This window comes from Pan paniscus, chromosome 18 (assembly GCF_029289425.2).
Source record: "Pan paniscus chromosome 18, NHGRI_mPanPan1-v2.0_pri, whole genome shotgun sequence".
In the NCBI taxonomy this organism is placed as follows: Eukaryota; Metazoa; Chordata; class Mammalia; order Primates; family Hominidae; genus Pan; species Pan paniscus.
Window position 1 is genome coordinate 24,834,977 of NC_073267.2, and position 24,445 is coordinate 24,859,421.

General features: G+C 44.9%; 1 protein-coding gene across 2 annotated transcripts in view; it reads right to left on the minus strand.

Moving 5' to 3' along the window:
• COG7 (component of oligomeric golgi complex 7) overlaps positions 1-24,445 on the minus strand; it is a 64,744-nt gene that overhangs the window by 35,166 nt on the left and 5,133 nt on the right. For both annotated transcript variants that reach the window (XM_003813706.4, XM_063598575.1), the window contains exons 2-7: positions 22,227-22,375; positions 21,473-21,589; positions 18,904-19,072; positions 11,080-11,162; positions 9,996-10,118; positions 1,197-1,395 (exon numbers count right to left, since the gene is read on the minus strand). In XM_003813706.4, coding sequence (XP_003813754.1) covers positions 1,197-1,395; positions 9,996-10,118; positions 11,080-11,162; positions 18,904-19,072; positions 21,473-21,589; positions 22,227-22,375 — 840 coding nt within the window. The remainder of the gene's footprint in view (positions 1-1,196; positions 1,396-9,995; positions 10,119-11,079; positions 11,163-18,903; positions 19,073-21,472; positions 21,590-22,226; positions 22,376-24,445) is intronic.

Here is a 24,445-nt window from a genome sequence, read left to right on the forward strand (position 1 = left end):
CTTGGAAGCTTCCCCATCCACTGGGCCTTTCCCATAACTAAGGCCTGACCTGTGAGCATGCCAAAAACACCGATGAGTCATCAGGAATCCGAACAATAAACACACTCCCTGGAACGTACAAGGCAATTATACACAGATGTAATTAAAGAGAATAACTATTAAATAAACCAAGTCAGTGACACACAGCCGCCGATCAGCAGAACAAGGCCTTCCTGAAGCAATTTCCTGATTTGACAGCAACATGCGTCACGGGGTCTGTGTTCTTTAAAAATTTATGAAGCTTTTAACATAGACAGGAAAGACCTTGGAGAGCATCACACACCAGGCACTGTTTACCCAAATGGGAGTAAGGGGTGCTCTGCTCTCAGTTGGCCACCAGGGAAAGCCCATTTTCTCTACAACAACCTGTAGTCCTAACACAGCTCCCCTGCCCTGGGACACTTGCTGTTGCTCCTTCAAAAAGCCCCTGTAGGCTGGGCACAGTGGCTCATGCCTGTAATCCCAGCACTTTGGGAGGCCGAGGCGGGCAGATCACCTGAGGTCAGGAGTTCGAGACCAGCCTCAACATGGAGAAACCCAATCTCTACTAAAAATACAAAATTAGCCAGGCGTGGTGCTGCATGCCTGTAATTCCAGCTACTTGGGAGGCTGAGGCAGGAGAATTGCTTGAACCTAGGAGGTGGAGGTTGTGGTGAGCCAAGATCGTACCATTGCACTCCAGCCTGGGCAACAAGAGCGAAACTCCATCTCAAAAAAAAAAAAAAAAGCCCTTGTAGCCTGTTTGTTCTCTAAAACTGACTTTTGAGGTTGAAATGTCTGAGGCTTCGTGATGACTTCAAAGGATAAGCACACTTGCCTCCTGGTGTAATCTGCCGCCAACTCTTTGCCATAACATCTACCTGCCTCACTGTGATGCCTCTTTTATATCCCAAGCCCCACAGAGGTGTCCATCACTTCCCCAGAGCATGTAAGGCACCCAGGCAGCACTGGAGCCAGGCAAAGATATTAAACAACTATTTCCTTGATGGCAACGTTTTTTCATGGAAAAGCCCTCCACATCTGCTGAGAAGGAAAACACCGATCCCTTCCATTTCTGTAAAATCAGTCATCTGAAAAGGCAAACAAATCCAGGCCCCAGAAGCTTCAGAAAGAGCGAGTAAAGACAAGCTAGAGAACTGGCAGGAAGGAATGTTTACGTAGGTGGGGGAGCAGTGCCATCTCCAAGCCCTTGGCGAAGTGGGCGGTGGCGTCGTAGAACTCCAGCAGCCTGGTGAGCTCCTGCTCGGGCCCTGCCCTCTCCACGCCGTTGCTGAGGCAGGAGGGCAGCGAGGGCATGAGGGCCCCCAGGGTCTGAATCAGCAGCACCATTACCACCTCGTGGGGCTTCTGGAAAACCTGCAGTGAGAGAGAGGTGTACCTGCCTTAGCACATGGAGCCAAATAGGAGCCCACCTTTTTTAAAAAACTTTTTTGAGATGCCAGGCACGGTGGCTTATGCCTGTAATCCCAGCACCTTGGGAGGCCAAGGCAGGTGGATCACTTGAAGCCAGGAGTTCAAGACCAGCTTGGCCAACATGGCAAGACCCTGTCTCTACTAAAAATACAAAAATTAGCCGGGTGTGATGGCGCATGCCTGTAATCCCACCTATTCAGGAAGCAGAGGCAGGAGAATCACTTGAACCCGGGAGGTGCAGGTTGCAGTGAGCCAAGACTGTGCCACTGCACTCTAGCCTGGGTGACAGAGCGAGACTCTGTCTCAAAAAAATAAAAATTAAAATTAAAAATTAAAAACTTTTTTGAGACAGGGTCTCACTCTGCCACCCAGGCTGAAGTGCAGTGGCATAATCATAGCTCACTGCAGCCTTTAACTCCCAGGCTCAAGTGATCTTCCCACCTTAGCCTCCCAAGTAGCTGATACTACAGGAACACTACCACGCCTGATTAATTTTTTATTTTATTTTATTTTTTTGTAGAGACGGGGTCTCACTATGTTGCCCAGGCTAGTCTCAAACTCCTAGCCTCAAGTGATCCTCCTTCCTCAACTTCCCAAGGTGTTGGCATTACAGGTGTGAGCCACATCACCTTTTAAAGAAGTATAACTTTTAAAGAAGCTATCTCCTGGGTCATCTCAAAAGGATCTCCCCTGATAGATGAAAAGTGATCTAGTTTAGAGCTATAAGCCCAAAGTTTTCCTCATGGCAAATGTGAACATGCTCAGAAAGTAAACTGGCAAGACTTGGAACTTGCAACTTGCCTAGAACAACTGGCAAGTTCATGTCTATCAGTGGCCCCAAGTGTCTAGCTATTTTCAAATCTAACGAACACATTCATGTGGCATTTTTTTGATGGTCACCAAAAATTAACTAGAGAGAGGACTATGGGCCAGGTGTGGTGGCTCATGCCTGTAATCCCAGCACTTTTGGAGGCCTAGGTAGGTGGATCACTTGAGGTCATGAGTTCGAGACCAGCCTGACCAACATGGTCAAACCCCGTCTCTGCTAAAAATACAAAAAAATTAGCTGGGCATGGTGGTGCACGACTGTAATCCCAGCTACTTGGGAGGCTGAGGCAGGAGGATTGCTTGAACCTGGTAGGCAGAGATTGCAGTGAGCTGAGATGTTGCCACTGCACTCCAGCCTAGGTGACAGAGCAAGACTTTGTCTCAAAACAAAAGAAACAAAGAAAAGAAAAGAACTATAAACCAACATGCCTTATGAATACACATGCAAACATCTTCAAGAAAACACTAGTAAGCTGAGTTCAGCAGCATATTAAAAAACATTGTACACCATGATCAAGTAGGATTCACCCAGGAATGTAAGAATGGTTAAACTAAACAAAAATGAATCAAGGCCGGGCACAGTGGTGGCTCAGCCCTGTAATCCCAGCACCTGGGAGGCCAAAACAGGAGGATCACTTGAAGTTAGGAATTTGAGACCAGCCTCAAAAAATAAAAATATTATAAATCTCTAATTTTTAAAAATGAATCAATGTAATACACCACATTAACAGAATGAAGGGAAAATACATGATCATCTCAATTAATGCAGAAAATACATTTGACAAAATTCCATACCCTTCATGAGAAAAACACTAAACTAGGAATAGAAGGAAACTTCCTCCACATAATAAAGGCCATATATGAAAACCCACAGCTAACGTGATACCCAATGGTAAGAGATGGTAAGAACAGGAACAAGATAAGGATGCCTGCTTTTGCCACTCTATTCAACAAAGAACCAGAAATCCTAGCCAGAGCAATTGGACAAAAAAAAAAAAAAAAAAAAAAAGAAAGAAAGAAAGAAAGAAAAGGCATCCAAATTGAAAACAAGAGTTATCTCTGTTCACAGATGACATTATTTTATGTGTAGAAAATCTTAATCCACAAAATACTTTTAGAGTTAATAAATTCAGGACAAGTGCAGAGTGGCTCATGCCTCTAATCCCAACACTTTGGGAGGCTAAGGTGGGAGGATCGCTTGAGCCTAGGAGTTTGAGACCAACCTGGGCAACAAAGTAAGATCCTGTCTCTACAAAAAATGTTCAAAAATTAGCCAGGTGTGGTGGTGTGCACCCGTAGTCCCAGCTACTGGGGAGGCTGAGGTAGGAGAATTACCTGAGCCCAGGAAGTGGAGGCTGCAGTGAGCTGAGATTGCACCACTGCACTCCAGCCTGGGCGAAAGAGCAAAACTCTGTTGCAAAAAAGCAAACAAACAAACAAACAAAAAACCAGGCTAGGCACGGCGGCTCACGCCTGTAATCACAGCAGTTTGGGAGGCCAAGATGTGGTGGTGGGCACCTGTAATCCCAGCTACTTGGGAGGCTGAGGCAGAGAATTGCTTGAACCCAGGAGGTGGAGGTTGCAGTGAGCTGAGATAGCGCCACTGCACTCTAGCCTGGGCAACAGAGAGAAACTCTGTCTCAAAAGAAAAAAAAAAAACAAAAAACAGCTAAACTGCTGAGGACTCTCCAATTTGTGTTTCTTCCAACCACCTACTGGATGTCACCATTAGGATGCGTCACTCTCACTTGGAATTTAAAAGCAGTCAGAATTGGAATTCATTGTTTTGCCACTGACCTCCCCAGACCTGCTTCCTCCAACTTCTGTGTTCCCGTCAGTAACATCTCCATTGAACCAGGATGAAAACTGCCCTCTGACTCTCTGTTCTTGTGGTCCATTCATCAGTTACCAGGTCCTAACAACTGTTTATTCTTCTTGAACTTCAACATTTCCATCACCATCCTTTACCAAAGGTTCTTACCTGTCTCCAGCATAGCCTCATCAGTTCACCCTCTAGACCACCACCAAATTCGTTATTTTTAAATGTTATTTTTAAAATTCAAGGCCTAGCACGGTGGCTCACACCTATAATCCCAGCACTTTGGGAGGCCGAGGTGGGCAGAGCACTTGAGGCCAGGAGTTTGAGACCAGCCTGTGCAACATGGTGAAACCCTGTCTCTACTAAAAAATACAAAAATTAGCCGGGCATGGCGGCATGCACCTGCAGTCCCAGCTACTCCAGAGGCTGCAGCATGAGAATCACTTGAACTGGGGAGGCGGAGTTTGCAGTGAGCCCAGATCATGCCATTGTACTCCAGCCTGACCAACATAGTGAAACCCCATATCTACTAAAAATACAAAAAAAAAAAAAATTAGCTAGGCATGGTGGCACATGCCTGTAATCCCAGCTACTCAGGAGGCTGAGGCAGGAGAATTGCTTGAACCCAGGAGGCGGAGGTTGCAGTGAGCCAAGATCATGCCACTGCACTTCAGCCTGGGCGACAGAGCAAGACTCTGTCTCAAAAAATAAAAAATAAAAAAAAACTGCTACAACTCAATAATAAAAAGGCAAATAACCTGTTTTTTTTTTAATGGACAAAAGACCTGAATAGACATTTCACAAAGGAAGATGCACAAATGGCCAATAAGCACGTGAAAAGTTCCTCAACATCCTTAGTCATCAGGGAAATGCAAATAAAAACCATGATGAGATACTACTACACACCCACCAGCATGGCTGAAATTAAAGAGAATGTCAACACCTAATTTTGGCAAGGATGTGGAACAACCAGAACTCTCACACACTATGTAGGAGTGGAAAAAGTACAACCACTTTGAGCAACGTGGTTGTTTCTTTTCTTTTTTTTTTTTTTTTTGAGATGGAGTCTCACTCTGTTGCCCAGGCTGGAGTGCAATGGTGCAATCTTGGCTCACTGCAACCTCCACCTCCCAGGTTCAAGTGATTCTCCTGCCTCAGCCTCCCGAGTAGCTAGGATTACAGGCATCTGCCACCATGGCCGGCTAATTTTTTGTATTTTTGGTAGAGACAGGCTTTCACCATGTTGGCCAGGCTGCTCTCGAACTCCTGACCTCAGGTGATCCGCTCACCTCGGCCTCCCAAAGTGCTGGGATTACAGGCATGAGCCACCACACCCAGCCATCTTTCTTTTTTTTGAGACAGGGTCTCACTCTGTCGCCCAGACTGGAGTGCAGTAGAGCAATCATGGCTCATTGAAGCCTCAACTTCCCAGGCTCAGGTGATCCTCCCACCTCAGCCTCCTGAGTTGCTGAGACTACAGGCATGTGCCACCACGCCCAACTAATTTTTGTATTTTCTGTAGAGACAAGATTTTGCCATATTGCCCAGGTGGGTCTCAAACTTCTGGGCTCAAGCAATCCTCCTGCCTTGGCCTCCCAAAGTGCTGAGATTACAGGTGTGAGCCACCACGCCTGGCTGGGCAGTTTCTTACAAACCTAAACATACACCTAAGATTTGACCCTGCAATTCCACTCCTAGGTATTTACCCAAGAGATGGGAACATGTGTCTACAAAAAAAACCTACAGAACAATATTCAAAGCACCTTTATTCATAATTGCCCAACACTGGAAACATACCAAGTGTCTACCAATAAGAAGTGTCAACAGGCTGGGTGCAGTGGCTCACGCTTGTAATCCCAGCACCTTTGGGAGGCCGAGGCGGGCAGATCACCTGAGGTCAGGAGTTCGAGACCAGCCTGGCCAGCATGAAGAAACCCCATCTCTACTAAAAATACAAAAATTAGCTGGGCATGGTGGTGTGTGCCTGTAATCCCAGCTACTCATGGGGCTGAGGCAGGACAACCACTTGAACCTGGGAAGCGGAGGTTGCAGTGAGCCAAGATCGTGCCACTGCACTCCAGCCTCGGCAACAACAGTGAAACTCTGTCTCAAAAAAAAAAGTGTAAACAAACAGGTATATTCACACCATGTAACAGTATTCAGCAACAGAAAGGAACAAACTAGTGAAACAAACAACACGAGCAAATCTCAAAAACACGCTGAGTGAAAGAAGCCTACAAAAGATGAAATGCTGTCTGATTCCAGCTAGGTGAAATTCTAGAACACATTAAACTAACTTATGATGGAAAAAATCAGGGCAGTGGTTGCCTTGAGGGTGCTGGTGCACAGACCAACTGGGAAGGAGCATGAGGGAACTTTCCAGGGCGATGGTGATATGGATGTTCTGGATCCTGAAAGGGGATTAGGCTACCCAGGTATTTGTAGTTGTCAAATGAATGGGATGGCATATTTAAGATCACTATGGCTGGGTGCAGTGGTTCACTCCTGTAATCCCAGCACTTTGGGAGGCGTGCGGCCCAACAGTGGGAGGATCACTTGAGCCCAGGAGTTCAAGACCAGCTTGGGCAACATGGCAAAACCCTGTCTCCACAAAAAATACAAAAATTAGTTGGGTGTGGTGGCACACACCTGTAGTCCCAGTACTCAGGAGGCTGAGAGGGGAGGATCACCTGAGCCCAGGGAGGTCAAGGCTGCAGTGAGCCATGATCATGCCACCGTACTCCAGTGGGGAAAACAGGGCAAGACCCTGTTTCAGAAAAAAAAAAAAAAGATTGTATTTCACAATTTTACCTAAAAAAATGTAAGTAAACATTGAACTCTAGTTAATAATATGTATGGTCTGAAGTGAATGAAGTTTGCAACTTACTCTGTTTTTTTTTTTTTTTTGAGATGGATTCTCGCTCTGTTGCCCAGGTTGGAGTTCAGTGGCACAATCTCGGCTCACAGCAACCTCCACCTCCCAGGTTCAAGCGATTCTCCTGCCTCAGCCTCCCAAGTAGCTGGGATTACAGGCGCCTGCCACCACGGCTAGCTAATTTTGTATTTTTAGTAGAGATGGGGTTTCACCATGTTAGCCAGGCTGGTCTCGAACTCCTGACCTCAGGTGATGTTCCTGCCTCGGCCTCCCAAAGTGCTGGGATTACAGGTGTGAGACACCACGCCCAGTCTTGTAACTTATTTTGAAATGAGTAAAACAAATAAGATGATTGACTGGGCACTTTGGCTCATGTCTGTAATCCTAGCACTTTGGGAGGCTGAGGTGGGAAGATCACTTGAGCCCAGGAGTTTGACACCAGCCTGGGCAACATAGTGAGACCCCATCTCTGTTTAATTTAATATTTTTATATAAAAAAGAATACAAATAAAAATAATTTTAAAAAATAAGATGGATTAATGAACAGACAGAGACAGGGATAGATGGGCAGATCTGCAATAAAGCAAATAGAGCAAAATGCACACTGTACAACGTAGGAGGTGGCTACATGGGTATTCACTGTACAATTCCCTCAACATTTTTATATATTGGAAATTTCTCATATGAAAATGCTAAGGGGAAAAATCTGAAGGAGACACATGTGCCCTGGCTCCTGTGTGCTATACCGACCTTCAGGAGGGGACAGCCCAACTATTATGCTTCCATCCTGAAAAGAAAATGGGCCACAGGCCAACAGTATAAATCAGCAGAAACTCATGTCTCCCAAAATCTAGGATGAGGCCCAAAGAGAAGTCTGAGAAGTCTAAGTTCTTTTTCTTAGATGACGAAAGGCATTCGTATGTATGGACATGAACTGTTTTTATCCTTGTGATACAAGAAGTAGTAGAAGAGGCAAGAACACATGAATCATTTTTTTCTTGGCCGGGCACAGTGGCTCATGCCTGTAATCCCAGCACTTTGGGAGGTCGAGGTGGGTGGTCATTTGAGGTCAGGAGTTCGAGACCAGCCCAGCCAACATGGTGAAACCCCATCTGTACTAACAACACAAAAATTAGCTGGGAGTGGTGGCAGATGCCTGTAATCCCAGCTACTCAGGAGGCTGAGGCAGGAGAATTGCTTGAACCAGAGAGGCGGAGGTTGCAGGGAGCCGAGATTGTGTCCCTGCACTCCAGCCTGGGTGACAGAGCAAGACTCTGTCTGAAGAAAAAAAAAAGAAATATTCTTCTTAAGAAAAATAAAATAAAGTCAGGCGTGGTGGCTCATGCCTGTAATCCCAGCACTTTGGAAGGCCAAAGTGGGAGGATTACTTGAGGCCAGGAGTTGGAGACCAGCCTGGGCAACACAGTGAGATCCTTATCTCTACAAAAAAAATTTTTTTTAATTAGCCAGCCATGGTGGCACATACGTGTATTCCTAGCTACTTGAAAGGCTCAGGCAGGAGGACAGCTTGAACCCAGGAGGCCGAGGCTGCAGTGAGCCATGATCATGCCACTGCACTCTAGCCTGCATGACAGAGCAAGACTCTGTCTCAGACAAAACAAAACAAAACAAAACAAAATCCTAAGAATGAATTAGGTTAGTTCAAGGAAAAAGAACAAGGATGGAGAAAAGTGCTTTAACCAACAACTTGAATGACATGACCCAGTATAAGGAATTCTCTCCAACCTTAGTCAAGTTCATTCCAGCAAATGACTGATGAACATCTGAAGAGTGATTCACAACTATAGTAAAAAATAAAATATGGGGAACGTGACACTAAACCACTCGTAGATGACCTGCTTCTAGGTTGGGGTTTCGTACATAGCAGAGCAGCTCCCTCACTGCAATCTATTTCAATAGCTCTCTATCTGAGTGCTATTGAAAATCGGCCCTCAACACAAGGGTTTGGAGAAAAAAAATAAATAAATAAGAAAAAAATAAATAAAATAAGCCACACTAGAAACAGGCCCAGTAAGTCATTACTGCAAAGTAAGACAGGCTCTTCCCCTACTTACAAGAGGTTCTACTGTGCCTCCTGTCTCAAGGCAAGAGAACAACGGTTTAAAACCTTTATGGCTGGAAATGCCTAGAGACGAGGAAAGTAAATGATGGATAGTTGCCACTTGAAACAAAGTTCCTCTGTCTCTCCTCACTCCTAGTCAGGGGGTACCTTTAAAATTATCTCTTCCCCTACTTCTTGGTGTATCATGAGAACAAGGGAGACTCACTTCAGGTAGGTAAATTTTACCTGAAGTAAAGATAAAAACATTCCTGTTCATTCGAACACCACCTGACGAGGGGCCTCCTGCTTTTAGATGGGAAGAAAATGGCCTTCAGGAATTCCACAGGCTCCCTTGCTGGACAACAGGTGGCATTGTCACATTAGGTCCTATTTAAGTTATAGATAAGAGTGGTAAGAATAGTTTCAGTGGAGACCTAAAGATTTCACTGACGTGGGTTTCTAAGCTTATCTTTTAAACTTAAACCATTTAACTGGTCATCGTTTTTTCTTTTGTCATTGTTTGTTTGTTTGTTTGAGACAGAGTCTTGCTTGCTCTGTTGTCCAGGCTGAAGTGTAGTGGTGTGATCATAGTCACTGTGGCCTCAACCTCCTGGACGTAAGCAATCTTCCTGCCTCGGTCTCCTTAGTAATTGTGCCACCATACCTGGCTAACTTTTGCATTTTTTGTAGAGTTGGGGTTTCACCGTGTTGGCCAGGCTGGTCTCGAACTCCTAGGCTCAAACGATCCGCCCACTTCGACCTTCCAAAGTGTGGTGATTACAAGTGTGAGCCACCGCACCCAGCCTAACTGGTTATTTTTTAACCCCTTGAATGACAGCAACAAACGGGGAAGTTCTTTGAGCTGTGCTCTGCAGTTGAGGGTGGCCACTCCCGAGGCAGTCACCCGTTCCCTTGTCACCACAGACTCTGTTCTCCCTAGAACAAAAATGAGCTGTTACCTGTGTAGCCCACTGGATTTGTGTGTGCCAAGCACCAAGCAAGGCGTCATAGAGTCCGGTAAGCTGCCGGTCCAGGGATAGGTCACTTTGACACAGCTCTTGCCAGGCTGCTAAAAGCTGCACCTGCAGAGACAAAGGGAACCTTATTGGGTACGTCAACATAGGTTGCCTGAGAACACTGCCCTGCCCTGCTACCCAGCGTAATCACGGATTGCTCAATGGGCTCACTGGGCAGCCCAGCGAGGTCCATCCACTTCAAAGAAAGGCAGGAAAAAAAAAAACATTTGCAGTTATCTGCACTGATTCACAGCTTTAATCTGTCACCCTGCGGATGTGATCCCCTCTCCATTTATCCTGCCCTAAAAACATGTAATGTGCAACCACTTGGCACACCATCACTCTTCTGAATAGATGTTGGGGCAAGAGCGGGCAGACATGTATGTTTAAGCTTCATGTCCTAACATCACTGCTTAAAAGACACAGAGCACTGGACTTGAAGGAATTAAGGTCAGTTCAGGAAGCTGTCAAGTTTTTTGGCAATCTAACTTCAGCAAACCTAGAAAACATAAAATTCCAAGCCAGGTGGAGTGGCACGCGCCTGTAGTCCCAACTCGTCACAAGGCTGAGACGGGAGGATCACTTGAGCCCAGGAGTTCAAGGCTGTAGTGCACCATAATCGGATCTGTGAATAGTCACCGCACTCCAGGCTGGGCAAAATAGTGAAACCCTATCTCTAAAGAAAAAAAGAGAAATTCTTACTGCCTTCTGAGGGTGTAATAAAGCTTAAGACATAAATCTCCCTTAAAAGACAAAAATGAGAATAAATTAAAACAACGTTTCAAGTCTATAATGAATCCAGCTGTAAACAGAAAAGAGAATGAAAACGGATAACTTTTTCCAACTGGCAATTAAACAAATCCATATGCTAGACCAAGGGCACCCCCTACTGGCTAACTAAGAGAAAAACAGCCAGAGGGCAAGGAGACAAATGTTCTTACCTTCTGAATTATGAACCTGCGATTCTGTGACCCAGAGTTATGAGCATTCCACAACTGCACAACTGTCATCGCGCACAGCTTCTTACCTTGTGACACTTGTAGTAGTAGGCCAGGAGCTGGGGCATCCGGTCAATTTCAGTAAACACCTTCACAAACACTTTGGACTGATCTAAAGAACATACAATGTATATATACTGTTACCAGCCTTTCTGGTGTAGACATGAGAAAAAACTCACCAGGATGAAGGTGGATATATGGAAGCTAGTATTCACAAGTTCCTGCCTAGATACTGAATTAACTCATGCATGAGGATCATAAATTTGAAAAATAAGCATGACGTGAAAACCAGATACTGCAAGGTATTCCCCACTGTTCCTCACAGAATTCATATTTTAACATGATATTGAGAGGTTATTTATGTCTTTCAAAATTCCTACTTCGATTATACCAGATGGGAACTTTAAAAAAGCAAACACACTGAACTGCTATATGTCAACATATCTGGTGGTTTGAGGGATAAGTAAATAATTTGGGCTGGTCACGGTAGCTCATGCCTGTAATCCCAGCACTTTGGGAGGCTAAGGCAGGCGGATCACCTGAGGTCAGGAGTTCGAGACCAGCCTGGCCAACATGGCAAAACCCCATCTCTACTAAAAAAAAAACAAAAATTAGCTGAGCGTGGTGGTGCACACCTGTAATCCCAGCTCCTTGGGAGGCTGAGGCAGGAGAATTGGTTGAACCCGGGAGGCAGAGGTTGCAGTGAGCCAAGATCGCGCCACTGCACTCCAGCCTGGCCAACAGAGCAAGACTCCCTCTAAAACAAAGCAAAACAAAAAAACAAAACATAAAATCAAATAATTTGGTAACTATTAGCATTCCACACATAACAATGGATTCTAAGACCCAAGTTATGGGCTTAATATCAAGTAGTTTCTTACATATTTCCCTAAGGGCAGAGGAAATGACTGGGCAAAGCACTTGCTTCCAGGCTCACCGCTGGACAGACAGGAAGGTGGGTTTCAGTGCAGTCTCTGAATAGTGTGCACAGCAGCGCCACCTCTGGCTCCTGTCCGCCCCCTTCTGGCCAAAATGTACATGCCACAGCCTTAGAACTGTATCAAAAGAAGGGAAAAAAAAGCCTTGAGCTAACAGGTCTCCAAACTTCTTATATTTGCTCTGTTCCCCTTCACTTCTGGGAAGCCAAATAAACTGCTGAGAAGGAAATGTTGTAACAGCAACCGCTGTGGGACACCCAGCTAAGCGCTGGAGACCTGCCAGTGGAACTTGACTTAATGGGCAGAAATCCATGAGTTAGAAAACGAATATTTGCCTTTAAAATGCTTATTATTTTCATAAGAACACTTAAATAAATGAATCTTCCTGTTACATTTAAAATTATTCCATAGGCCAGGTGTGGTGGCTCACACCTGTAATCCCAGCATTTTGGGAGGCTGAGGTGGGAGGACTGTTTGAGCCCAGGAGTTCAAAAATGTCCTAGGCAACACAGGACCCCTCTACAAAAAATAGAAAAAATTAGCTGGGCATGGTGTGCACCTGTAAACCCCAGGAGGCTGAGCTGGGAGTATCACTTGAGCCTGGGAGGACAAGGCTGCAGTGAACTGAGATCACATCACTGCACTTCAGCCTGAGTGACAGAGCAAGATTCTAGCTCAAAAAACAAAATTCTATAAATTGGGTTTGACCAGTGAGAAGCAAAAAAATTAATTAAAATAATTCTATAAAAAGTTGCTTCAGTGTATCAGCTGAATTCATTGGTTATATAAAATGAACTGGGCATGTATACTTGGCTATACTCACATTGTCATTTTCGGAGATGGAAAAGGGGAACATGTTGGGGATGAACAAATTTATCAGAGAATTCCCTTTAAAAACTGTTAGCTAGGCCGGGTGAGGTGGCTCATGACTATAATCCCAGTACTTTGGGAGGCTGAAGTGGGTGGATCATCTGGGGTCAGGAGCTCGAGACCAGCCTGGCCAATATGGTGAAACCCCGTCTCTACTAAAAATATAAAAAATTAACCAGGCGTGGTGGTGCATGCCTGTAATCCCAGCTACTCCAGAAGCTGAGGCGCTTGAACCCAAGAGCTGGAGGTTGCTGTGAGCCGAGATCACACCACTGCAGTCCAGCCTGGGCAACAGAGTGTAGACTCTGTCTCAAAAAAAATAAAAAGTAAAAACTGTTAGATAAAGAACTACCTCAGCCTTCCAGGAAACATGGCTGATTATAAACAGCACATTACCTGTGGGGCGGGGGAACCCTTCCTGATGCTCGCCAAAATTAAGATTAATCACCAAAAGAAAACATTGTTTTATCTGCGTTGAAGCCAGGAAAATATCTGTACCACATATTTCAGAGAATCCCAACTAGATATCTAATCACTTTGGGCCACAATGGGTGGGGAAGCTGGTAAAAGTCTGGGCGCTAAGGGTGGCGCAGAACAGTACAAAGGGCCAAAGACTGGGGGCCAAGGGGGCTTGGGCCAGGCATGGGAGGGAGGGCTGTTTCCACTGCGGCCCAGCAGAGGAGGCGGCCTATGGAGCTCAAAAGCGCCATTTTCGCCTTCTGAATCCATGTCCTGCCTAGAGTCAAGCCTGATTCAAATTTGTGCACAAAAGCTGTCAAAAACTGCTTATCTCCAAAACCAAACCCATGATGCTGAACCATCAGGCATCACTCAAATCCAACACCAGCTCCCAGAAGCCAGCTCACTCAGAAGGAAACAAACAAAAAACCTTAAATGCATGGAGCCACCACCTCTCCATCCCCACTCCCACTCCCCCAACCCCACAGAACTGGATGTAACCCCAACCAGAAAAGTGAGCTCTGTAGTAGCCACAAATTCACAAGAGAATGTGAGGAACGAAGCTCCTAGATGGTAACTTTCCAACCCCCCAGCTCCAGCCTTAGAATTCTGTGAATGAAGAAAAGACTCAAAATAAAGAATTAACAAATGAGGAAGAGAGGGAATTACAGGGCTGGAGATGAGTACTGAGGCCATTCTCTCTAGCTAACTGAAGAGCACAGAAGAGAATATAAACTTTCAATCAAGGGCTAAAAGAAAGCGCTCTTAAACAAGGAGGGGCTTCCAAGGAAATTCCACTATTTTTCAGTAAATACCAGGCCCAGAACAAAAGCACTATCACACACAAACATGAATCAGCAGAAACAAAGAAAACTCCACCACGGTACCTATGCACTCAATAAATTGGACTACAACAAAATTAAAAACTTGGGGCCGGGCACAGTGGCTCACACCTGTAATCCCAGCGCCTGGGGAGGCTGAGGCGGGTGGATCACGAGGTCAAGAGATTGAGACCATCCTGGCCAACACAGTGAAACTCCATCTCTACTAAAAATACAAAAATTAGCTGGGCGTGGTGGCACACGCCTGTAGTCCCAGCTACTCGGGAAGCTGAGGCAGGAGAATTGCTTGAACCCGGGAGGCAGAGGTTGCAGCGAGCCGAGATCAAGCCACTGCACTCCAGCCTGGAGACAGAGCAAGACTCTGTCTCAAAAAAAAAAAAAAAAAAAAATTAAAAACTTGGGCATCAAAAGATTTCATCAATAATAGAATGAAAACACAATCCATGGAATGGGAGAAAATATTTGCAAGATATATTCAATAAAAGAATAATATCCAGAATATATGAAGAATTTCTACAACTCACCAGCAAAAAACCAAATAACCCAATATAAAATTGGGTAAAGGGCCAGGCACCCTGGCTCATGCCTGTAATCTCAGGACTTTGAGAGGCTGAGGAGGGAGGATTGTTTGAGTCCAGGAGTCTAAGACCAGCCTGAGCAGCATAGCAAGACCCTATCTCTACAAAAAACAAAAAATTAGCTGGGCGTGGTAGTGCACACCTGTAGTCCCAGCTACTTGGGAGGCTGCCGTGGGAGGATCACTTGAGCTTGGGAGGTCAAGGCTGCGGTGAGCCATGATTGCACCACTGCATTCCAGCCTGGGTGACAGTGCAAGACCCTGTCTCAAAAAACAACAAAACAAAACAAAAATGGGGAAAGGATTTGAATAGACATTTTTCCAGGAATATACAAATAGTCAATAAGCAAATGAAAATACACTCAATATCATTAATCATTAGAGGAATGAAAATCAAAACCATAAGATACCATTTCATACTAATTAGTATGGCTATAATCCAAAAAAAAAACAAAAAATGACAAGGGTTGGAAAGGTGTGGAGAAATTGGAACCCTTGTGCATTGCTGGTGGTAGTGTAAAATGGTGCAGCCACTATGGAGAACAGTATAACAGCTCCTCAAAAAATTAAACATCAGATTACCATATGGCCGGGTGTGGTGGCTCACACCTGTAATCCCAGCACTTCGGAAGGCCAAGACGGGCGGATCACTTGAGGCCAGGAGTTCGAGACCAGCCTGGCCAACATGGTGAAACCCCATCTCTACTAAACATACAAAAATTAGCTAGGTGTGGTGGTGCACACCTTTAATCCCAGCTACTCGGGAGGCTGAGGCACAAGAATCGCTTGAATCTGGGTGGCAGAGGTCACAGTGAGCCGAGATCATGCCACTGCACTCCAGCCTGGGCAACAGAGTTAAACTGTGTCTCCAAAAAAAAAAAAAAAAAAAAGATAGGCATATGATCCAGCAATTCCACTTCTGAGTAGATCCCTAAAGGAATTGAAAGCTGGAACTCAAACAGACAGATCATGCCACTGCACTCCAGCCTGGGCAACAGAGTTAAACTGTGTCTCCAAAAAAAAAAAAAAAAAGATAAGCATATGATCCAGCAATTCCACTCCTGAGTAGATCCCTAAAGGAATTGAAAGCTGGAACTCAAACAGACACTTGTACACCCATGATCATTCTAGCATTCTTCACAATAGCCAAAAGGTAGAAATAACCTAAATGTCCATCAACAGATGAACAGATAGAGAAAATGTGGTAATATATGAGATGGAATATTATTCAGCCTTAAGAAAGGAAATTTTGACACATGCTACACCATGGATGAGCTTTGAAGATGTTATGCTAAGCCATAAAAGGAAAAATACTATGTGAATCCATTTATAGGTGGCATGTAGAGTAGTCAAATTCATAGGGACAAAAGTAGAACGATGATTGCTGGCAGGTGAGGGTAGGAGGAATGGACAGTTGCTGTTTAATGCGTATGAAATTTCAGTTCAGAAAGATGAAAAAAGTTCTGGAGATGGATGGTGGTGATGTTTGCACAGCAACGTGAATGTACTTAATGCCACTGAAATGCACACTTAAAAATTATTAAAATGGTAGATTTTGTTACATGCATTTTGCCACAATTTTTTAAATTTTTTTCTAAAAAAGAACACTTCCAAAGATTTTCCCTAAGAAAGAGAAGAAAATTTTAGGCAATAATTGCTTCACACTCTCAAAGAAATTACATGTCCTTTCTTTAACAGGACCTAAGGCTTCAGGAGGCTGAGGTGTGAGGATCACTTTAGGCCAGGAGTTCAAGACCAACCTGAGCAATATAGCAAGACCCCATCTATACAAAAAAAAAATAGGCTGGGCACGGTGGCTCACGCCTGTAATACCTGCACTTTGGGAGGCCAAGGCAGGCAGATCACCTGAGGTCAGGAGTTCAAGACCAGCCTGGCCAACATGGCGAAACCCCATCTCCACTAAAAATACAAAAAATTAGCCAGGTGTGGTAGCGCATGTCTGTAATCCCAGCTAGTTGGGAGGTAAGGCATGAGAATCGCTTGAACCCAGGAGGCAGACATCATGCCACTGCACTCCACCCTGGGTGACAGAATGAGACTCCATCTCAAAAAAAAAAAAGAATCTAAGGTATTACAATGAGATACAAAGGGAGGTTGGCAGAGCTAAGGAAAAAAATTAGGAAGTAAATCATGACATAACAAAAATTAAAAATTAATTAGAAGAACAAAGAAAACAAAACCTATTTTTTTTTTTTGAGACAAGGTCTCACTCTGTCACTCCTGGGCTCAAGCGATCCTTCTGCCCCAACCTCCTGAGCAGCTGAGACTACAAGCATGCGGTACCATGCCTAGCTAATTTTTTATTTTTTGTAGAGACGGGGTCTTGCTGTGATACCTCGGCTTGTCTCAAACACCTGGGCTCAGGCGATCCTCCCACCTTGACCTCCCAAAGTGCTGGGATTACAGGCATGAGCCACTGCACCCGGCCAAGAACAGATACTTTATTTTTAAAAATAAGTAGAGAGTTTATTTGGGTGAAGTTTGAGGACTGCAAACCAGAGTCATGGATTCACGCTGCCCTGCATATATGCTCCGGAACAGATACTTCAGAAAACCCCATCAGCCAAATGAAAAACAAGCTTTAGAAAAACCACACATGGCAGGAGGGGACTGAGAAGGAGCAGGCAAACATCCAAAAGAGAACAGAGAAAATATGATATATATGGAGAGGGAAAAAGGAGAGCTAATGAACAGATAGTTGATGTTCTCAAAGACAGAAAAGAGAACAAATAAAACCGAAAAAAAAATTTTTTAAGGAAGGTGATTTTCTATAAATGAAGATATGAATTGGTAGGTGAAAAGGGCTGACGCTGCGTCCTGGAAAAGTTAAAAATTTTCAAAACTGAAAAAGAACCTAGAGAAGTTACTAAACTACAAGGTAAAAGAATCTTATAAGCCATAATTTGGCAAACTATGCGCCAGCAGGCCAAACTGCCATCTGTTTTTGTAAATAAAGTTTTACTTGGCCAGGCATGGTGGCTCGTGCCTCTAATCCCAACACTTTGGGAGGCCGAGGTGGGCAGATCACTTGAGATCAGGAGTTCAAGACCAGCCTGGACGACATGGTGAAACCTCATCTCTACTGAAAATATAAAAATTAGCCAGGTGTGGTGGCGCACGTCTGTAATCCCAGCTACTTGGGAGACTGAGACAGGAGAATCGCTTGAGCCTGGGAGGCAGAGGCTGCATTGAGCTGAGGTCACGCCACTGCACTCCAGCATGGGGAACACAGCGAGACTTCGTCTTAAAAAAACAAAAAAAATTTACTGGCACACAGCAAAGCCCATCCATTTACGAGTGGGCTTTTGTGCCACAACTGCAGAGGTATCTGTGAGAGAGACCACAAGGCCGCCAAATACTAATATTTATGATCTGGCCCTTTACAGGAAATGTTTGTCAGTCCCTGTTATAACTATTCAGGGAAAAGAAACAAGCTACATACAAAAAAAAATAATAGGAAGAAGCAGCAGGCCAATCTCATACTTATCAGAATATAGAGGGAAATGCATTCGCACTAGAAGACAGAATTCACAGAAGTAGCATTTCACCTTTTGCCTTTACAGAAGTATATTTGGCTGTTTTGTGAGACATTCTGCGGGAAAAGAAAAATAAATATAGATGGCAGAAGACAATGAAGAATTCTGAAGGAGAAAGTGTGTGACCCAAGAATTCCAAAAGCAGTTATTGCTTTCTACACATAAAAGCAATAGAAAGACACTCCTGGCCGGGCGCGGTGGCTCATGTCTGTTAATCCCAGCACTTTGGGAGGCCGAGGCGAGTGGATCACCTGAGGTCAGGAGTTCGAGACCAGCCCGGCCAACATGGTGAAAGCCCGTTTCTATTCAAAATACAAAAATTACCTGGGTGTGGTGGCACACGCCTGTAATCCCAGCTACTCAGGAGGCTGAGGCAGGAGAATCACTTGAACCCAGGAGGTGGAGGTTGCAGTAAGCCAAGATTGCGCCACTACACTCCAGCCTCGGTGACAGAGAAAGACTCCGTCTCAAAAAAAAAAAAAAAAAATTACAGAGTTCCTTCTAATCTATATAACTCAATCACCATTAAGACATTCTAAAAACTGAAGACTTACAAGGCCTTATCTTTATAGAGAGATATACACAGAGATGAGAAGCAGCTAGCACTCACCTACAGACTGAGAGGTGAATGCCGCTACAATCTGCGGACTGGCTAGGGCCTCCAGCCTGTTCTTCAGTGCCTCCAAGTGCACACACTTTTCTGAGTAGTCTGGTGTATCAACAAGCATCATTAAGCTGTTCTGCATACCTGTTAGCTTGGCAGAAATCACAGCTATGTCCTAGAAAAGACCAGAATAGAGAATATTTATTTTAAATGATCCCTACTGCCTCAATTGGGAATAGATAAAATACATGAAAAGGCAACTCATCAAGTACGAAAATGGGGCTGGGCATCGTGGTGGTTCATGCCTGTAATCCCAGCACTTTGGGAGATTGAGGCAGGAGGATCCCTTGAAGCCAGGAGTTCAAGACCAGCCTGGTTAACATGGCAAGATCCAGTCTCTACAAACAGTAAAAATTAGCTGAGTGTGGTCATGCGCACCTGTAGTCCCAGCTACTCAGGAAGCTAAGGCAGGAGGATCACTTGAGCCTGGAAGGTGGAGACTGCAGTTAGCCAAGATCGCACCACTGCACTCCAGCCTGGGCAACAGAGAAAGACCCTGTCTCAAAAAAAAAACAAAAAACCTGTACTCAAATAAATGCAAATTAAATTAAAACAAGAAAGCGTCATTTTCCTCCTAACAAATTGGAAAAGTGTTTGAAAAATTATAATAGCTATTGTTGGTGAGGGTACAAAGAAAAAAGACAATCTGGTATCATAAATTTAAATTTATACTGTCTTCCTGGAAGGCAATTTAGCAATATGTGCTAAGAGTTTTAAAAATATTCACATCCAGGCTGGGCACAATGGCTTATACCTATAAATCTCAGCATTTTCAGAGGCTGAGGCAGGAGGATTGCATGAGGCCAGGAGTTCAAGACCAGCCTGACCAATATAGCAAGACCTTGTCTTTACAAAACATTTTAAGAAATTGGTCAGGCAGCCGGGAAGTGTGGCTCACGCCCCTGTAATCCCAGCACTTTGGGAGGCCAAGGCTGAAGGATCACCTGAGGTCAGGAGTTTGCAACCAGCCTGGCCAACATGGTGAAACCATCTCTACTAAAAATACAAAAATTAGCCAGGCATGGTGGCGTCCACCTGTAATCCCAGCTACTCGGGAGGCTGAGGCAGGAGAATTGCTTGAACCCAGGAGGCAGAGGTTTGCAGTGAGCCGAGATCATGCCACTGGACTCCGGCCTGGGCAACAGAGCAAGACTCTGTCTCAATAAATAAATAAATAAAAGATAGATTGTTGAGTGAAAAAATAAAGTGAAAAGCAGTGTTCACAATGAGCTTTGTGAGGAAAAAAAGGGGCAGGGAACATAAATATGTATGTGCATATCTGGAAGGATGGGCATAAAGTTGATAACAGGGCTTGTCCGCACAAGAAAAATTAGCCCCTGGCCGGGCATGGTGACTCACGCCTGTAATCCCTGCACTTTGGGAGGCCGAGGAGGGCAGATCACCTGAGGTCAGTAGTTCAAGACCAGCCTGGCCAACATGGTGAAATCCCATCTCTACTAAAAATACAAAAATTAGCCGGGTATGGTAGTGCGCGCCTATAATCCCAGGTACTTGGGAGGCTGAGACAGGAGAATCACTTGAACCCGGGAAGTGGAGGTATCATGCCACTGTACTCCAGCCTGGGTTTCAGAATGAGACTCCGTTTCAAAAGAAAAAAAAAAAAGAAAAATTAGAGGACTAAGGTGGGGGTCAAGGTTAGGAAAAAAACTTATTTTTTGCAGTTTATTCCTGTGTAATAAATTTGTTCCTATGTGCATTTGTAACTTTTTTTAAAAATTGACTGATAAATCACTCATTTTGCTTTACAACTGAGTAAGAGTTCTTCATAAGACATCATCTTACTTCATCCTTACATCCCAGGTGGAAAATGTTACTATTTTCCACACTTTGCAGCCTCAGAAAGGGTCAATAACCCACCAAGTCCCCAAGGTATATAAGGCTCCCCTCTCCCCATGTTCCACCCTCTCGTCCATTTACCCCCAACCTTCTCTGCCTGTGCTGGTTTTTCTTTTCTTCTTCTTTTTTTTTTTTTTTTTGAGACAGGGTCTTGCTCTGTCCCTCAGCATAGTGGTATGATCATAGTTTACTGTAGCCTTCAACTCCTGGGCTCAAGAGATCCTCCCACCTCAGCCTCCTGAGTAGCTGGAACTACAAATGTGCAGCACCACACCTGGCTAATTTTTTAATTTTTTTGTAGAGATGGGGGTCTCATTATGTTGCCAGGCTGGTATCAAACTCCTGGCCTCAAGTGATCCTCCCACCTCAGCATCCCAAAGAGCTGGGATTTCAGGTATGAGCCACAGTGCCTGGTGCCTGTATATCTTTATCGAGGCTTCTCTTGAACTCATTCTGTGACTAAGAGGCTTCAGTCACACAGAGGGCGCAAGCTAAAGAGGCTGGAAACACACCGAGCAGCTTCAGATCTTCCCCACCCTGAGTCTGAAGGTTTCTGAATGCTGCTATTGGCTATCAACTTTGTATCTCTTTTGCTTTCTCCAAACCTCAAGTTCTTGCTTAAATACCTTTCATAACATCCCCTAAACAAGAAACCTACCTGAGTCTTAAATGTCTCCTCAATATCGGCGCTCAACGTGCTCCACTTATCTGCTTCCTGAAGAGATTCGGCAGCAAGTTGCATTCTGGACTTCACTTGGTCAATTTCTACCAACACCTGAAAGAGGCGTGAGGGGTGAAAAATGAAGTGTTAGGTCCTTTTTCTCCATCTGCCACCAGGGACTTGAAATGTAAGTATGGTGGCTTGCTCCTGTCTTTAGGGAGCTTCTGTCTCCCAAAACACCAATCATCTGGCTAAATTTATTCAGCAGTGCTGAAGAGATGAACCAGCTGAAAGACCCAAGCAAAAGCATAGTTTCGGGGAGCCAGGCACAGTGGCTCACGCCTGTAATCCCAGCACTTTGGGAGGCCAAGATGGGAGGATCACTTGAGACCAGGAGTTCCAGACCAGCCTGGGCAACATGGTGAAACCCTGTCTCTACTAAAAATACAAAAATCAGCCAGGCATGGTGTTGCACGTCTGTGATCCCAGCTACTCAGAAGGCTGAGGCACGAGAATCGCTTGAACCTGGGAGGTGGAGGTTGCCATGAGCTGAGATCATGCCACTGTACTGCAGCCTGCACTCCAGCGACAGAGCGACACTCTGTCTCAAAAAAAAAGAGCATAGCTGGAGTGCTGGGCAGAATCTTGAGTGATGGTTGGCCTCCCAAAACACCGTGCTGTTCTAAAGCCCTTACGAGAGTGACCACCTTCCCAAAGCAAGAATCACCATTTACAACAGGAGCCAAAATACCTGCATGGATTGAGATGTGTCCTGTTCAAATTTTTTAATGTCCTCCTTGACAAGAATCATCTGTTCTTTCAGGAAAGATGCCTCCTGTTTTAGGGCTTCAACATCACGGAGCACTTTGGGCATGTTCTGGAGAGCTTGGTGACTTGTTTCTGTAGTTAAAAAAAAAAAAAAAAACCAACAACAGCGATAGCCACAAAAGGTGAAAGTTGGACCAGCCACAGTAAAATACAGGAAACAAATCAGACAACAGAAAGGAAATGCACGACCAACCAAACGGTTTTTGGAGCCTGCAGAAAATATGGGGCAGGAGAGGAGATGGGCAGTGAGGTGGCCCCTGCCAGGATCACGTCCCCACACTGATGGGAAAGGGCCTTTGATATCACAAAGAATCAACAATCAACCTGTCCCAACACCAACTTGCCACCACCAGTGAAATCATAACTCCATTTGCAAGGAGGCATGCCCCAGGAGCTTTGCATACATCATATTACTTAATGTCCACGGCGGTCATTAGCAGCCACCTCCTACTGATAAGAAAACTCAGAGAGGTTAAAGTAACTTGCCCAAGATCTTACAGAGCTAAAACTAAGCCTCAGATGAGTCTGGCCCCAATGCCTGCTTTCCATGGTCTTTTTTTTTTTTTTTTTTTGATACAGAGTTTCGCTCTGTCACCCAGGCTGGAGTGCAGTGGCGCAATCTCGGCTCACTGCAACCTCTGCCTCCCAGGTTCAAGTGATTCTCCTGCCTCAGCCTCCTGAGTAGCTGGTTTTATAGGCACCCGCCACCCGCCTGGCTGATTTTTTGTATTTTCAGTAGAGACGGGGTTTCACCATGTTGGCCAGGCTGGTCTTGAACCCCTGACCTCAGGTGATCCACCCGCCTTGGGCTCCCAAAGTGCTGGGAATACAGGCATGAGCCACCACGCCCGGCCTATTTTAAAATTATTTTTGAGACAGGGTCTCACTCGGTTGCCCAGACTGGAGTGCAGTGGTGAAATCACAGCTCACTGCAACCTCAACCTCCTGGTCTCAGGTGATCCTCCCACCTCAGCCTCTCAAGTAGGTGGGACTACAGGCACACACCACCAGGACTGAATAATTTTTATATATTTTGCAGAGACAGAGTTTCACCATGTTGCCCAGGCTGGTCTCAAACTCCTGGGCTCAAGGGACCTGCCTGGCTAGGCCTCCCAAAATGCTGGGATTACAAGTGTGATCCACAATGCCAAGCCTAAAAATATCTTAAATATACCCATTACTCATCATCTTCACTGCCATCACCCCAGTTGAAGCCACTATCATCTCTTTTCTGGACCTCAGCAATAGCCTCCTGAACCATGTTACTCCACTGCTTAAAAATCTTACAATGCCTTATTTTTAAATTAAATTCACACTCTATTTATTTATTTATTGAGACAGAGTCTCCCTCTGTCACCCAGACTGGAGTGCAGTGGCACAATCTCAGCTCACTGGAACCTCTGCCTCCTAGGTTCAAGTGATCTCCTGCCTCAGCCTCCCAAGTAGCTGGGATTACAGTTGTGCACCACCATGCCCGGCTAATTTTTATATTTTTAGTAGAGACGGGGTTTTGCTGTGTAGGTCAGGCTAGTCTCAAACTCCTGGTCTCAGGTGATCCACCCACCTCAGCCTCCCAAAGTGCTGGGATTACAGGCATAAGCCTCCGCACCTGGCCTTAAAATCAAACTCTTTAATGTGACACTGAAATCCCTGCATAGCACTCTAACCTGGGTGACAGAGTAAGACCCTGTTTCTTAAAAATAAAGAAATAAAATAAAATCCCTGGCCAGGCGTGGTGGCTCATGCCTGTAATCCCAGCACTTTGGGAGGCTGAGGCAGGCGGATCACGAGGTCAAGAGATCAAGACCAGCCTGGCCAACGTGGTGAAACCTTGTCTCTACTAAAAATACAAAAATTAGCTGGGTGTGGTGGTGTGTGCCTGTAGCCTCAACTACTTGGGAGGCTGAGGCAGGAGAATCACTTGAACCTGCGAGGCGGAGGTTGCAGTGAGTTGAGATTACACCACTGCACTCCAGCCTGGCAACAGAGTGAGACTCCATCTCAAAAATAAATAAATAAATAAATAAATAAATAAAAATAAAAATAAAATCCCTGCATAACGTGGCCCCTGTGGACCTCTCCAATCCAACACTGGGTCTTGTTCAACAGTGTATTTTTAGAACCTAGAAAAGAGTTTGTGCC